This window comes from Mirounga leonina, unplaced genomic scaffold (assembly GCF_011800145.1).
Source record: "Mirounga leonina isolate KUSES-001 unplaced genomic scaffold, KU_Mleo_1.0 Mir_55, whole genome shotgun sequence".
Lineage (NCBI taxonomy): Eukaryota > Metazoa > Chordata > Mammalia > Carnivora > Phocidae > Mirounga > Mirounga leonina.
This window is the reverse complement of record NW_023270816.1, coordinates 3,523,222-3,540,421: the sequence shown is the minus strand read 5'-3', so window position 1 is coordinate 3,540,421 and position 17,200 is coordinate 3,523,222. Positions and strand designations below refer to the sequence as shown.

General features: G+C 46.8%; 1 protein-coding gene across 2 annotated transcripts; it reads right to left on the bottom strand.

Annotated features, from left to right (window-relative positions):
• Positions 1-1,178: 1,178 nt before the first annotated feature.
• LOC118001913 (proto-oncogene Mas) lies at positions 1,179-16,822 on the bottom strand. 2 transcript variants are annotated; one of them, XM_034992099.1, is made up of 2 exons: positions 16,558-16,822; positions 1,179-2,845 (listed from the first exon to the last, which is right to left on the bottom strand). In XM_034992099.1, the coding sequence occupies exon 2, from the start codon at positions 2,807-2,809 to the stop codon at positions 1,832-1,834; it is 978 nt and encodes a 325-aa protein (XP_034847990.1). In that variant the 5' UTR covers positions 2,810-2,845; positions 16,558-16,822; the 3' UTR covers positions 1,179-1,831. The 2 variants fall into 2 exon arrangements, with proteins under 2 accessions (XP_034847990.1, XP_034847988.1); XM_034992097.1 differs by having other exon boundaries at positions 16,608-16,822.
• Positions 16,823-17,200: the final 378 nt, after the last annotated feature.

The following is a 17,200-nucleotide window of genomic DNA, read 5'->3' as shown; positions in this document are numbered from 1 at the left end:
TTGAAATGAGATGAGGCTGATCCCTTTTTCCTACCTCAGAGGCCAGCGCAGCACCAGGGGGATGGTGGCAAACAGAGGGCCGCTCTGACCTCCATATTCTGTTCTTTCCCAAGGAAGATGCTCTGTTTTCCATCAAAAACAAGATCATTCTAAATGTCAGCACTCCACACCCATCTGGGCTCCTGAAAGCAAGCTGCCTGGTTTCTGAATCAGATATCATCACCCACTGAAGAGCCGCCTGCCTCCAAACTCGGCTGGGTGGGAGAGACTTGCACATCTCCCTCAATGAAGCTGCCCCCCACCCTGATCAGTGCCCCCCCCCCCCCGATCAGATCACAGGTGATCATTCTTTTCGAAAGTCAGGATGGAGAAGAAATGGACATTACTTCTAAAAAGTCTCTGGCCCTTTGGAGACAAACGGTTAAGATAAATCCTAATGGGTTCATTTATAGGCATGAACATTTTACTCCCCTAGGACCACACAAAGCATTGTCATTTTCGTGGAGCACCTAGAAGGGGCAGAAGGAAACGAAACATAGTAATATGGTCTATGGGCCATGATGTGTTTCCTAGGGAAGACCCAGGACATGCTGTCTGAAGACTCAGACACAAGTCATGGCAGGCGAGCAGCAGAGCACTAAGATATTGACCAAGCCCGGCACAGATTTTCTTGGGAAAAATGCCCGGGTCCCCTCCAAGATGTGACCAAAACTCTCATCAGCCCCTGCTGCGTGGCCTCCTCCCAGGACTACCGCGAAGAAATGCTCATGAGGAAAAAGGGTTCAAGGCGCAGAACTTTGTGGCTGTAAATAACCCATCACTTCATGGGGGCAGGAGGGGAAACTCCAAAAACACAGTCACCCTCACAAACTTGGGAATTAAGTTCCATTCATGAAAACTTATGTCAAGCAAAGGATTTCCAAGCAGACTTTCATTACACCAAGCATTCCGACAGAGGGAAGGAAGAGCCATGAGAAACTCCTCTACTGGTGGCCAAATGTTTTTCTTCACAACCTGAAATAATGCTCTGACACATGGATGGTTGGATGTTGTAACATCTGCAGATGCTTCCAGCAGAGGTGTTGTTCCATGAAAAGCTTTCATGCTTCAAGCAGAAAGACCTTCATAGATGTACATTCAACATTGGAAAACACATAACAATATTTGTACACGGTAGAGCTGTGTGTGCATGCATGCGTGCACACATGCGCAAGTTACAAAACAGAAGTATGTCTTTCTTCTTGCACTTCAAGGAGGAAAGACTAATGTTTATTGAGGGTTGACAATGTGCCAAGTGCTCAGCATACCGCATCTCCCCATTTCATCCTCACCACAAGGCTGGGAGGGATGGACTATTACTATTAAACATTTTATAAGTGAGGACAAGAGGCTCTTAGAGGTCAAACCACTTGTCTGAGGTCCCCAGGCAGCAAATGACAGAGTCGATCTGACTCCAAAGCCCATGTTCTTCCTGCTACGTGACTCCACCTTCTCAAGTTCCAACAAATGCTTTTGTTACCTTTTCCAGTACTCACCTGCACACCTTCCTGCTAGAGTAATTTCTACAGTTTATGGGAAATGTTGCTGGAAGAGCTGAGGAGGAACCAAGATTTTTTTATAGGTACAGAAATGAGAGAGGTCCAACACATTTTTAGGCTTTTTCAGAAGATACAGTACAAGGATACGGTCTTATCGTTAATGAGTATCTCATGCATATGGGATGCGGTGTCCTTCTGTGTCATATTTAGGACATACTTAAGCAGTATTCCAAGCACAAAGTACAAATTATCTGTGCCCCACCATTTTTGTCCACGGTTTTCCGCCACCATCCTCAGACCACGGTCTCAATTGTGGTGGTGTTGCCATTGTCTTCCTGGTGCCTGGGTTGCATTTCATCTTTGAAAGCCCTGGTCAGAACCACTTTTAAGGACTCCTTGAACCGCTTCTTCCTACTGCTGCCCACGAAGAAGTAGATAAAAGGGTTGGCGCTGCTGTTGATTGTGGAGAAAAGAAGAGAAATATGGTGCAAGTTCCCAAAGGCTGACCAATACTCATAATAGAGCAAGTACAGGAGCCTCATGGGCATGGCGAAAATGAGGAAGATAATGATGGTGACCATGATGACTATGTACAGCTTCGAGGAATGGGCCGTCCACGTGTTCTTTCGGATCTTAATCACCAGGATGGTGCTAGACACCACCATGAGGGGAGTGAAGACCAGGAAGCTCAGAATGGCAATGAAGATGATCACTGCCCTGCAGTCACTTCGAGAGTGACTCTGCCCTTCACTGTCAATGCACATGACGTACTCCATGGTGGTCACCAAGCACGAAAGCGCCCACAGGAGGGCACAGACAAACGCCGACTGGTGCTTGGGGCGATGACATCGGTACCAGATGGGGTACAGGACAGACAGGCACCTCTCCACACTAATGGCCGTCAACAGATAGAGGCCCGTGTTGTAGCCGAACAGAAACGTCACTGATAATGTGACAATCGTGTAGTAATAGCCGGAAGAGAGCTCATAATCTAAAGCATAGTCAACAGACAGAATAAAAATACAAAAGAGCAACGAGATGTCTGCAATAGACAAGTGGGTGATGTAGACCGTGAAGGGATTTCTTCTCATCCGGAAGCAGAGGAACCAGAGGAGGATTCCATTTTCGACAAAGCCCAGAGGGGAGATGCTCATAATTACCCAGTGCACAACTGGGATTTCCCGACGCAGGTCCCCGGCAGAGGTATTCCTGGCGGTGGAGGCGTTCGTGGACCTCTCATCAACGAATGACGTCACGTTCGACTCATCCATGAGGAGGCCTCAGGCAGGGGCTCTTTAGGTAATTTTCTATAAATAAGTAAAACAAAAACAAAAAAGACAGCATGAAAATTGTACTAGGGGAGAAGGGAAAATTTCAGCAATGGATCACGAACTTCATGTTATTAACAAATATGTTTGACTGTACAATTCTTTTTCTGACAATGACAAAATTAGACATTTCACCAGAAAAGAGAACTGATTTCATGATTTTTCGGTCCAGCAATAGCCCTTAATTCTGTATTATTATTTGTTTGTGGCTCAGTGCCAAAGGGATCCAGCGAAGCAGGAGGGTCAGAGTGCCTGGCGTCCATGTCTGGCCTGGCCCAAGCTTTCAGAATGGCATCTTGAAAATCATTCATCTTCTGCACCTTTGTCTCCCGTTTTGAGGAACCAGATTAATTGCATTCAGGTGCCAAGACAAAATATATGTTTGGTCAGTGTTATTGTTGTCATTTTTTTTTTTTTAATGAATGAAGTGCCGTATAGGATGGATAAATGAGGGGAAATAGCTAGCAAAATTATGTTCAATTGTGTACCAATATTTTTGCAAGTGTGAACAATGAGAAGGCATTTGTCTTATGTGGTCTCAATATCTGTGACAAAACTGGGCACCTCCCCAGACTAGGTGAGCCAGGGAAACCAACGTTCTGAGTGACAGATGGTGAGGTCTTAACGAGGTGTGGTCACATCGCCACAAAGCACAGGCCAGACCATGCAGGAAAACACTACTGACAGACAGTCAACAAAGCACTAACTGGAAACCAATAGAAACACTGAATATTTGAGACTGCAAAGCAAAGATTCGCAGAAACTTTCTATCACATGTCTATGAATTGCAAAATAAATATATGCGCAGTCTCCGCTCTCTTCCTGTTATGTAACAAATACACAGATGCCACTTTCCCCACTGGAGAAAGGACGAGGTAGGCAGCGGCAGAGATCCTCCCCCTGGTGCCAACTTTAACTTGTCCTTGACTTTGTCAAGTCGTTGTTGTTATTGTCATTTTGATGGTGGCAGTAAAATACTATTCTTTGTTTTTGAATTTTGACCTTGTAGACCAGGGTCCCTCCGTGTGCAAAATAATTAACCTGTAGGAAGTTGATCAAACCAATATTTTAAATTAATAGATATCTGCCTTTTCCTCACAAGCTTCCCTGAAGCAGAACAGTGCAGAGATGCAATATTTTATCAAGGTTGCACGTCTCGATGATATTAGATGTTTTCAGGATTGAGTCAGCAGAAGCCCAGCATTGGCACAACTCTGCTTGTGGGGCTCAGTACAGCTGTGCGTGACACCCAGACTCGCAGGCGGCCTGCTGAGAAGGATAGTTACCTCTCCAGTGGTGTGCGCCAGGAGCCCAGGGGACCTCTGCCTCCGCTGTCCTGATGCCCATCTCCTGACTAACACTTCCCTCAGCTGCTCTGATGAGGTACTGGCAGTTATTTTCACTGGGGCAAGTTCTCCTTCCATTTCATAATTAAACAGAAGAAATAGACCCCAATACCTTCGGGAGCCCAACACCAGGACCAGAATTCAGAATACTGTGGCATGGCTGACCGAAGATCTGCTGTAGAGACCAGCCTTTGTTAGAAGTCTGTAGGTAAAACAGTCGCATTCCCCACACTCACCCATCAAATATTTATTCAGAGCCAACTTCCTGCCAGGCACTATTCTAGGTGTTGGGACACGGCAGTGAAGGAAATAGATCAAGCATCAACCTCTTGGAGTCTCTGCTCAAGTGGGAAGGCAGTCAATAACCAAACAACAACCACAAATAAAAAGATGTCAAGTCCTAATAAGTGCAACACAGAAAAAACACGGACCATGCATGAACTAGGATGTGGTTATGGAGGCAGCAAGACATGGTTGGATTCTGGAGGCCATTTGGTTTGTTGGTGGGTGAGATGTGTTATTGTAGAGAGAGAGAATGAGTTTTTCAGCCATTTACTGAATAGACAATGTTCAGTTGGAGTGGGTTAGGAGAAGTATATTGAGTTTGCAAAGCCTACACTTGGAGTGCCTGGTTGGCTCAGTTGGTTAAGTGTCTGACTCTTGATTTTGGCTCAGGCCATGGTCTTGGGGTCGTGGGATCGAGTCCTGGGTCAGGCTGCACTCTCAGTGGGGAGTCTGCTAGAGATTCTCTCTCTCCCTCTCCTTCTGCCCCTCCCCAACTCTCTCTCTCTCTCTCAAATAATAAATAAATAAATCTTAAAAAAAGAAAAGCCTATGCAAATTGGAATGTCTAGGAGTGTCAGGAGCTAGGGAGACAGGTACAGGCTGGGCATATAAATGCAGGTATTATACACAACCAGGTGGGATTTAAAATCATGAGGCTAAATGAGATTATCTATGAAATATAGGCAATTATAAAGGAAAAGAGGTCCAAAGACCAATCCTTGGGGCATTTCAAAGTTTACAGGTCGTGGGGAGATGAAGAGAAAGAAGCAAAAGAAACTAAGAAGGATCTGGCAGAGAGGTAAGAGACAACCAAGGGAGAGTGATGTCCAGGAAGCAGAAGTGTTTCACAAAGGTATGATCAACTGTGCTAACTTCTACTCCAAGTTCAAATTAGATGAGAATTGGAAATGGACCATTAGAGTAGAGTTATTGTTGACCTTGATGAGAGCTGTTTAGGCAGAGTGGAGAAAATGAAAGTCTGATTAACCAACATGGATTCCATGTAGAGACGGTGAGTATAGACAACCCTCTTGAGGAAATTTAATGTAAATTCAAGCAGAAATGGAGCAGTAACTGGAGAGGGCTGCAGGGGTTTTGGGAGAGTTGATAAGCTAATAAGAATTTTCCAGGAGAGAAGAAACAGTTGATGATTCATGACTTAGGGTTCTAGAGCTTGGTGGAGTTGCTGGCTTTTGCTGATAGCATACTTTATTCATCAGAGCAGAAGGGAAGGCAGAGTGTGTGGTTAAAAATGCAGTTAGGCAGGTAGGCTGACAGCAGGAGTGTTAGAAGTTGGAAGAAGTTCTCTTCTGAATGCACAGTTTCTCCTTTTTCAGAAAGTAAGAAGCCAAATCATCAGCTAAGAGTCAAGAGAGGCAGAGGGTTCTCCTCATGTGGGTAGCATGTGAAATAATCAAGTGAACGAGGGAAAGGACCAGGGAAATACACAAAGAGCGAGTTTTGGGGCAAACATCAGAGCCCACCAGTGGGTCTTTAAACCCCCATGAATTTAAAAATTCAGCATGACACATGTTTTTCTCCAGCTACAGTTCGGCTGTCCAGGTGTGAGCACGGTGAAGGAGGGAGTTGGATTTAGCCAGGCCCGGGGTTTTCCCAGGCTGGTGCAACAGTGGACAAGAGGCGCCAATGGGATCAGACCACATGGAAGGGAATGGGTGCCATGATGGACTACAGAATTCAATGGGGTTAGGAGAAAGGTGAGGTCGTGAGAGAGATGACAGTGAACAGGACACAGGAGCCATCTGATAGAGCCTGGTGTTATCAGACGACTGAGGAAGTCCAAGTACTGAAGGTAGGGAACCAGAAAAAAGGAGGTGGGGCTGGAGAAAGGGTTGCTTGCAACCAAGATTGTGGCAGTGCAGATTTGGGGCTATCACTGTATGACCATGGGAAAGAACGGCTGAGGGAGGGTGGAGGACAAGGTCATTTGAGGTGAGATCAGGACCTGGAGCCAGGCTTCGGAAGACTTATCTACATGAACATTGAAATGACTGGGGAATAGTGGAATACAGTTAGAAAAAAAAAAAAACTGTGAACTAGGTGCTAAAATCCTCAAGGAATATGGGAACGCATCCCAGGGGTGTATAAATAGTCACAGTGAGGAGGGTCGTAGGTAACATAGTTGGATGGTAGGTGCTTCAGAGCTGGGTATTTTGTTGTTGGGGGTGGTGTTTTAGAGGCAGAAGAGAGGAAACAGAATAGTCTGGAGTACAAAGAAGTAGAGGGTAAGAAGGGTCTCAATCGGCACTAGCCAGTAGAAAGATAATGCAAGCCACATGTCTTAAATTTTTCTAGTAGCTACATACAAAAAACTAAAAAGCAACAGGCGAAATGAATTTTGATAACTATTTTATCTGACCCAGTGTGTTCAAAATATTATTTCAACACGTAATCAATATAAAAAATATTAATGAGATATTTTACGTTCTTTTTCCCACAGTGAGTCTTTAAACTCCCATGTGTGTTTTGTGGCCATATTTCACAGACTCCGTAGCCCCACGTGGCTGGTGGTTACCATATTGGACAGCCAGGTCGAGAACCATCACAAAACGAAAATACCTTGTACAAGGAAGTCAAATGCTCTCACCTTTTCATAACAAACCTAAATTAAAGACTAGATATGTCAAATCAGAACTTCCTAGTTTCTAATTGAATTCTGATCAGAATGTTTAAGAAAGCTGGCAAGAACATCTTTCTGACTCAGACTTGCATCCTTGGACATCTCACAGACCACAGCATCGTTCAGCTACTCGTTACGTGCAAGAGAACTATCATGTACTCCTCATAAAAGCCAGTTAGGAAAGGTGTTTCAACACATGAGATCAAACTGTGTTTTCTTTTAAAGTCAAACCAAAGTAACCAAATTCACTTTCTGGAGCGAGATCACCCTCTGTCCATTTTTCAACAGACGTTTAGATGTCAGTCACCGTCCCAAGTGTTAAGGATGAAGAAATAAATAAGACACGGTCCTCTGCACAGTTTTGTAGGGGAGACAGACAGGACTAAACCTAATGCAATACAGGAAATGGAAGGAAGGGGTCTTTGACCGCGTGCCAGGCAAGCACGCGGTAGGAAGCAATGTCTCAGGCTTTCAAGGAAGGCTCTACAAGGCTGGGCCTTGAAGGGTCAGTAGGAGTTTATTAGCCGAGGGAGGGAAGAAAGGCATTATAAGAAAAAGGAACAGACGGACTGACACATGGAGGGAGGAGGGCACAAGATGTTGGGGATGAGGTTCAAAAAGGTGGGCGGACCCTGGGCGGACAGCTGGGCTGAAGCATGACGGCCAGGTTATGATGCTTCTCTAAATATTACGCTTCTTCTATAGACTGTGCTTATCCAGCTTGGTGCTTAAAAATTACCTGGGATTGCTTATGAAAAAATGCAAATTCCGAGACCCCACCGTTTCAGAAAGCCTAGGAATGGGGCTCTGGAATCTGTAATTTCACAGCCCAGGGGATTCTGATGCAGGTGGGCCAGGGGTCATGGTTGGAAAACCTCTGCCATTTGCACTGGGGGTGGGGGGGGCATGAGAGGTTTCGGCGCAGGGTTGGGATATGCCCTGAGCTGTGTTTTAGAAAGGTTACCCTGGTCCTGGTCTACAGGCTGGATGGAGGGAGATGCTGGATCGAGCAAAGAAGCCAGCAGGGGGCTGCTGAGAAGTCCTGCTGAGAAATAATAACGAGGATAATGGCCAAAGGAGGGGATGGATTCCAGTTCTGAGAAGAGCAGTCAGGCCTCCGTGACTGTGAGGGGACAGGAGAAAGGGGGGGTCAGGGGACCCAGCGTTCCACCTGCTGGGGCTGCGTCAATGAACTGCCGGCGGCTGAGAGCGGGACAGGAGGGTGGCGGCTCAGACAGCCGGGGAACAGAGAGCTTGGTTTGCCGCATGAAGCATGGGGAGGGCACATCAGGGCAAGATCCGGGTGTGCGTGTCTATGCGTGCCCTGCTCCCCTTACTGTGTTCTCCAGTAAGCAGAACTTCATTAAACAAAAGGTAATAGACACATGCGAGATCTTTAGAACATTATTTACCCCTGTGCATTTGCCTGATTGTGAATTTCAAATGCAGGAGCAACCCACAGCATGCCCCTCTTCCGTTCCCATGACTCTGGCCTGGACCCTCGGGAAGTATCTCCTCGCCTCCTGGCCTCCCTGTTCCCTGCACCAACCATCCAATGCTCCCTTCGCCCACTCTGGTGTTCTCTCTCCACGACATTCCTCCTTGTAGCAGAGTTAAAATTGCATCTCCCCTACCAACCTGCAAACTCGTGGAAAACAGGGCTTTATCTTATTCATGTCTGAATCTCTAGCACTTGGCACATCGTAGGCATCCAGTGAGTACTTATTGAATTATTCCAAGAAATAAAGCCCATCACAGTGGTCCAAGAGAGAAAACAACCACCTCCAGCCCAGGACGTGCCAGTTAGTAGAAAGTTCTGTCACAAAAATGCCAAGGCAGATTTTGATCAGGATGTGATTGGAAAGCAAATAAAGATCCCATAAAAATTAATTCTTATTAAAAACTAATGATAACTCAGGGTGTCCGGGTGGCACAGTCGGTTAAGTGTCTGACTTCAGCCCAGGTCATGATCTTGGGGTCCTGAGATTGAGTCTCCCTGGGCACCCGGCTCAGCAGAGAGTCTGCTTCTCCCTCTCCCTTTGCTCCTCTCCCTGCTTGTGCTCTCTCTCAAATAAATAAATAAAATCTTTAAAAAGATTTTATTTATTTATTTGACAGAGGGAGACACAGTGAGAGAGGGAACAGAAGCAGGGGGAGTGGGAGAGGGAGAAGCAGGCTTCCCGCCAAGCAGGGAGCCCGATGTGGGGCTCGATCCCAGGACCCCGGGATCATGACCTGAGCCGAAGGCAGACGCTTAACGACTGAGCCACCCAGGCGCCCCTCAAATAAATAAATAAAATCTTAAGAAAAAAAAAAAAAAACTAATGGTTACTCTCCACGTTGTTTTGTTAGAGTAGGGTTTTATTTAAATGACGCATTGCTAAAAATCGCATTCCCAGTCTTACCAAACTGAATTTCAGCCCCTCCAGGGAAATAGCAGGGGGCACAAAGTGCCTTGGACGAAGCTGGTCCAACACGCTCACTGCCCACCCCCTTCCCCAGGGCTCCTTGGTCATTCTGTCCGTTATCCCCCCTGTCGGTGGCTGGCTAGGACATGGGAGGCTGGGCAGGAGGAGGAGAGAGGGAGGGTATCTGCTGCTGGTCTGCAGAACACCTAGCTCAGAATAGCACACAGCTGAGTTCTCAGAAAGCCCTGAGGACGCCGGGAAGCAATCACGATTAACACTGAGGGTAACTTGTCTCCATATCAGCGCAGGTCTAGTGCTATGCACTCTGACCAGACATGCAAATCTTTTTTTTTTTTTTAATACAGCTCATCTTTAGAAAGACATCATATCTGCAGTGCTGCCTGTTACCTGGTGGTAACCATCTGGGGAGGAAGGAGAGCTCGTCCCTACAGCCCTCTGTGCCCTGATGTGGTTCATACCCCAACACCGCCTAAGATCTGGGTCAGAACAGCCGGAGAGTTGAGTGGGGGATAGCACCCGGATTTGGCATGAACCACTGGCAGCCTCATAGAAGCACCTTCCTACCCTCTCTTCCTTCTCACTGAAGAACTCCGATGGAAAAAGCAATACATCAGAGCAGGAAAAGGCCCCTGGGGCGGACATAACCGTCCAAGGCATCTTCCCTTCAAGTTAACTTTGGATCCTTCAATCAGCTCCAGAAATGATAAGGAAGGTGTTATTGCCCCCGTTTTTATAAGGGAAAAAGGAAGGGTTAGTAAGCAGGCCAAGTTCAGAGTCGCTGTGTCACACCTCCCCAGGGCCCCACCCCAGGGTGCTCCCGGGACCCTGCAGGACATCGGGGCTGAAAGCTCCCGTGGATCCTGATCCCAGAGCCCCAGAGCCGGCCAGGGCAGGAGCCCAGATCCCGATCCTAACTGAACCCTGAGCCGGTCTCCCACTTAAAAAAGAAGTCCGAAACCACGGGTCTGACCAACCCCCCTCATTTTACAGACCCGTAAATGGAAGCCCACAGTGGAGACATGGTGAGAGCCCCTCTCACAACCAGGTGGAGGGAGCCCTGTGGCTGGGAGCTCCTGAGGCTGACTCCCCACCTCCTACTCTGCCCTGGGGCCGAACCCTATTTTTAAGACTTCACCTTTTATAGCCTGTTCTAGTCTGCCTCCAGTCTTCCTACTGGAGGAATTGAAGGCATCAGATTCCCTAATGTTATAGGGGATTTTTTTCCCCCAAAGACTTGATGACTTTCTGATTGTGAGTTTGCCAGAGTAGGACGGGGGGCGGTGTGCTCTCTGCATCCAAACCCCACTGGGGGGGAAGTAGCCACAGGCGTGCGTTGAACTGCCTCGGGGGAGACAGGGCTCATCCACCACGAGACACGTACCCCCACACGCTCATTTTATACTGTCTCATCCCAGCCCCAAATGGGGGTATTTCTAAATGTTATTGCCTTTTTCTCTAATTATAAAACAGTATGTGTTCATTGAAGAAGATTTGGAACATTTAGTGGGGAAAAAAAAAAATCACAAGTAAAACCACTAATCAAAATTAACCTGCTTTCACGTTTGAGGATATTTTCTTTTCGTCTTGTTCCTACGCCTCACACATGCTCCTTTTTAAAATTGAAATTGCTGGGCGCCTGGGTGGCTCAGTTGGTTAAGCGACTGCCTTCGGCTCAGGTCATGATCCTGGAGTCCCGGGATCGAGTCCCGCATCGGGCTCCCTGCTCGGCAGGGAGTCTGCTTCTCCCTCTGACCCTCCCCCCTCTCATGCTCTATCTCATTCTCTCTCTCAAATAAATAAATAAAATCTTTAATAAATAAATAAAATTGAAATTGCTTTTTTAATCTGTTTTGGTAGGCTACTTTTTTTTTTCTACTCATACTCAATACCATATTGTAAACATTTTCTCTGTCAGCATGGTCTCTAAAGAGATTTTCCTAGTCACTATTTGGACGAACCATAATTTAGTTTTAACAATCCTCTAACCCTGGACATACCCGTTGCTTCTTATTTTTCATCATTATTTCTAAAAACAAAGCACTCTAATGAACTTCCTTGGATATAAATTTTGTGCCCATCTTTAATTATTTCCCTAGGACATATTTCTAAAAGTGGAATTGCTGGATGAAAGGGTATAAATATTTTTGAAGATTTTAAAGCATATTAACAAATTGTCTTCCAAAAAACACCTGGACCGATTACAGGGACATCTACAGTATATGAACGCTTTTTTTCCCCACAGCATACACATGCATATACTTTCTACCCCCCAACACAACATCTCCATTTTTTTTTTAATTTGCCAATTTAGTAGTCTGATTGCTAATGAGTTTGGATGTTCTTTCCTGGTTAACATTCACTTGTCTTTCTTCTTTGATGAATTATTTTTCTTCTTCACACCACCTCCTTACTGCTACTAGTCTGTCTGCTCTGTGTTGGTCATAGACATTTGGAGCTTGGAGGAATCAGGTATTTCTCAGCCACAAGCAGCCCAAGATCACATCTTGAGTTAACAGCAAGGCCAGAACCAGGGCCTACATTGCCCAGGTCCACGAGAGCACTGTTTCTACTCCCCACGCCAGTTCTGTGTCAATGGGTCATGGACGTGGGAAGTTCATTACCCATACACTTGGTCAGTAAAACTTTTGGGACATTTAATAACGGCCTTAATGTCATCAGAAACCATTGCCACCATCAACTTGATTGTCAGTAATGGTCTTTATTAAAAGCCTCAAAGGATGGACTTTTATTAAACGTTATTTAATAAAAGGCAGGATTATGTATTGTCATTGGAGGACAATAACTGCTTATTAAAAGATGAATATTATTTATTAGAGGATGGACTTTTATTTATTAAGGTGCCTTCTACCCAATGCCAAACTCATAACAACAACAAAACAGGAATGAGTTGCTTTCAGTTTCTTCTGATCCCTGTTTCTTCTGTGAAGGGGCATGACCCAGAGTCATCACCACCATCAAAAAACACTTCTATTGGGCGCCTGGGTGGCTCAGTTGGTTAAGCGACTGCCTTCGGCTCAGGTCATGATCCTGGAGTCCCAGGATCGAGTCCCGCGTCGGGCTCCCTGCTCGGCAGGGAGTCTGCTTCTCCCTCTGACCCTCCTCCCTCTCATGCTCTCTGTCTCTCATTCTCTCTCTCTCAAATAAATAAATAAAATCTTAAAAAAAAAAAAAAACACTTCTATTGATGAAGGGCACCATACTTCACCATTTTAGGTAGTGATAATTGAAGTCAGAAGGGAACTTCAGGTTATGTCCTTTCATGAGGACAAGTAATAAGAATGAGCTGCATCCACTAGTCAGCATTGAGCTTTTAGATGAGTCTTCCAAAAGGGAGGTGATTTCGCCCTCACCCTACCCCCCAGCACACACACAGAAGGTTATGGACTCTTACTCCATGTCTCTGCTGTGGGCTTCATGATGACACCATTGCCTAGACACGCTTTCTTCCCTCTGGCTCTCCTCCTGGCTGCCTGCAGCTTCTTCTCCATCACCTCTCCTGGATCTCTTCCTACAGAGCTCTTGGGCTGCTGGGGTCCCTTGCTGACCCTCTGCCCTTCCTACTCTACAGACTCCCCCTGAGTGGCCTTGTCCAACCCCTCATTCAATATTACCACACTCTGGTGACACCAAAATCTCTAGCTCTAACTTGACAGCTCCCCAGAATATCAGACCCTGTAACCCCTAGTCCTGGATGTCTCCAGTTGGGCGGCTCACAAAAGCACACCAGCCCCAGCCAACCCAAAACAGAAATCAGACCTTCCCGGCTGTTCCATGCTTGCTCTGGTATTCCTAGTCTTCTAAGCCAAAAAACTAGGTATTTTACCAGGCTTTACTCCTCTTATATGTTCCCTGCACCAATCCCTTTTGTATGTTAATATGTATTATATGTGGTATTTTATTTAAGTTTATTTATTCATTTGAGAGAGAGAGAGCAGGGAGAAGGGGCAGAGAGAGAGGAAAAAACCTCAAGCAGACTCCCCACTGAGCGCAGAGCCCAACTCGGGGCTCCATCTCATGATCCTGAGATCATGACCTGAGCCAAAGTCAAGAGTCTGACACTCAACAGACTGAGCCACCCAGGCGCCCCTTATATGCTGTATTCTTATAATGAAATAAGCTGGAGAAAAGAAAATATTATTAAGAAAATCATAGGGAAGAGAAAATACATTTACAGTGCTGTACTGTATTTATCGGGAAAAAAAACCCGCATGTAAGTGAATCCAAGCAGTTCAAACCCGTGTTGTTCAAGGGTCAACTGTGTGTGTGTGTGTGTGTGTGTGTATGCAATGGGTTCCCACCAGCATCCCTGATTTCAATCCAACACCACTGAGTACAGTTTTGTTTCTTTCTCTCCACATTTCTAACTCCCTTCTCTGATGGTGAGAAACTTGACCCCCATTATCCTCGACATATTTACTTATTTGATCCATCCACAGTTGGTAAATCACCTCCCATCTCGGCCACTGCCCATCCCCCACCCCTGCCCCGATTTTCCCTGACGCTGTCAGGCCACCGCCACCACTGGCCTCTGCCCTGGGACCCGCTCCTCACCCAGCAGAAGCTCTGACCCTGGTCCCCCCACCATCCCCTGCAGAGGCCCTCACCCTGGCTGGGCTGCCCCCCGCCTCCCGTGCTTACAGCTCAACATCTCACACACACCACGGTGAGCCAGGCTGATGGTGGTAGAGGGTATACTGAGCACCCACCTACCTCTCGCAAAAATCAAAAGAATTACTGGCAATTTGGCATCTGAACGCAAAAGAGATGTTTGAGAAGAGAGATTTGATGTTGTTCAAATCACACTGCAGAGATGCCCGTCTATTCTGCCTCTGCCTAAGGCTACTTTGCCTCAAAGCCACATTTTCAAAGTGACCACTAGGTGTGAGTGCTAAGCAAAGCAGTCTGGCCCCTTGACCCTCAGTTGCTTCACATAACTGGCATGTTAATGTATTTCTGGAAGGCTGGCGTATAAGGAAACCTAGGTATTGAAAAGCACGTTGCCAATATGAGTCTCGTGGAAATGCCAAATGGAGATAATGAATCAGCAAGCAGGGAAAACAAGTGTGGTGGTTTCCATAGACATATAAGGATGTGGGCTTTGCAGAGCCCGTGTCCTGGCAGGTCTCCTTGAAATTGCTACCTGCATTTGCCTCTCCACGAAAGGGAGAGGAATAGATGGACAGTGGAGCTGATGGACAAGCAAGGAGACTCAAAGAAGGCTGAGAGTTGTGGGGTTTCTTCAGCTTTATCAGGGCATAAGGCAGAGAATTTTAAATGCTATACATTTTGCTTCCTGACGTTTTCTCTAGAGATCTAAGAAGCAAACATGCTCTTCCACATTCCCATTCAATGGCCACAGTCCTCCTATGGTCCTGGATTCCCAGCCTGCCACATCACTCTTAGAAGAAGGAAGGAAGGAAGGGAGGAAGGAAGGGAGGAAGGGAGGAAGGGAGGAAGGGAGGAAGGGAGGAAGGGAGGAAGGGAGGAAGGGAGGAAGGGAGGAAGGAAGGAAGGAAGGAAGGAAGGAAGGAAGGAAGAAGAAGAAGAAGAAGAAGAAGAAGAAGAAGAAGAAGAAGAAGAAGAAGAAGAAGAAAAAGAAAAAGAAAAAGAAAAAGAAAGAAAGAAAGAAAGAAAGAAAGAAAGAAAGAGGGGAGGGAGGGAAGGAAGGAAAGAGGGGGAGGAGGGAAGGAAGGAAGGAAGGAAGGAGGGGAGGAAAAGGAAAGAGAAAAACCAACAAAACTAGGGCTCCATAGTGGGTCTGAAGCCTTTTTTTGTTCCTCCGCAACCAAAAAGAGAGGCCTGACCCTAGGCTGGACCTCCCAGGTGTGCAGGTCCAGAGGAAAGGGCAAATTCCTCCTTCTGTGTGTGTGCAGTAACCTGGACAAACAGAAACCTATTTGTGAGATGGAATTTCCATGGCAGGTAAGGGATCTGATGGCAATGTGTAGGGCAGGGACATCTGTCCTGGTATTAAAAGCCTCGCGTCCAGCTTCCTACCACTTGAGCCATCTGCACGGAGAAGCAAAAACTTTCTGCTCCCTCTCCAAGTGTACAGCAGGATCAACTTACAACACTGGCCTCAGGGCAGGGGGATGCAAGGGGCTGATCCTGTCCCCTAGAAGTCATTTGGCGTGCCTGGAGATTTGGGTTGTTACAACTGAGAGGAGGGGTCTCTCAGCATCTAGTGGTTGAGGCCAGGGATGCTGCTGAGCACCCCACCATGCACAGAACAGCTCCCCACAACAAAGAATGATTTGGCCGGAATGTCATGGTGCAAGGCTGGGAAACCTTGCTCTAAAGGGAGCCTTGTTACCACCTTCTCGTTGCTGCTTACAAAGGAATTGAACAACATCTTATACGTTGTTTCCCCAAACGACCCCCACCCCTGTCCCGGAAATAATTGCCAAAGGACATCAAAGAGAAGATGGAGCAGGAGATTTCTTTCGGTTGAGCCTTGCCACCCATGGGCTGCATGTCCGAGCTTATAAGCGACAGAAGCTAGGACTAATTCTGGTACCCACTAAGGAAAGGCAAAAAAAAAAAAAAAAGAAAAAATCAATCCAGCTTGCCTCTGGCCATGCCCAACTGCTCCTAGTCCAGAGATTTCCCCAGAGGAATCAAATATAGTAACACCCCTTTCAGACCCCAACTCTTTTATCACTTGTAGCAACAAATTAAACAGTCTTGAACACCCCCACGTCCACATCAGACTCATGAATCGATCCTCAGGTTCTTAACCCCCATCACGAGTCAAAGAGAAAAAGCGAACACAGAAGTTTCAACCCCGAAGTTGAAAAACAGCGTCGGAGGACAGTTCACCCGGCAAAGAAGCGAATTTTCCAAAACAAAGACAGGAAGGAAGATACAGAGGTTTTGGCCAACACACAGCGAATCTCTAACACACCGTAAAAACAGCGGGCACAGAAAGGGTTGCCCGGGCAATAGGTTTTTGAAGAGGGAAAATCTTACTCTGGTTGCCAAGGGCAGCTGAACAATTAAAACCTGGGGTGCAGACTCACTAGCTCCATTTGCTCGGGGAGGGTCAGAGGCGGCAGCAGGGACGGCACCCCTTCGCATCCTGGGGCCCCGCTGCCCCGCCAGCCTGCAGGGTCTCCGAGGGTCCCCACATCTCCGAGGACGGCTGCAGCCTCCTTCTCTGAAGAAATCAGAGCTACTCTCCCACTGCTGAAAATATTTGAGATGTGCCAAGCAGATGGTCCCACGCTTATCAGCAGAAGCCATGCTTCAAATGGCATCATTCAGTGAAACGCTCAAGTGAAAATCTTCACGCTGATCCAGAGTGGGAACGAGCTGGTGAGAATGCGGGGTGGTTGACCCCAGGAGCCGTCGGGGCCAGCCAGGGCTCAGGAGAGAGGTGACCCCGAGAAATGGTCTACGGAAGGGGAAAAGCCTCGTGGGTAGCAGACAGAACCACTCCCCTCCCTGACAGCCTGGAACCAGTCGACTTGTCTCTGCAAAGCTTTGTAAGACTCTGTTTTCTCGCCTGTAAAATGGGGCCAATCCTATTACCACCAAAAGTTGCAATGAGGAAATGAGATGTAGGTGTCGATGTCGACCTGCACAGTGAGGGACACGCCGTTCGGTAGTTGAG

Bases quoted from the DNA above. Each gene is read 5' to 3' on its own strand.
- LOC118001913 (XM_034992099.1), bottom strand. From the start codon at position 2,809: ATGGATGAGTCGAACGTGACGTCATTCGTTGATGAGAGGTCCACGAAC.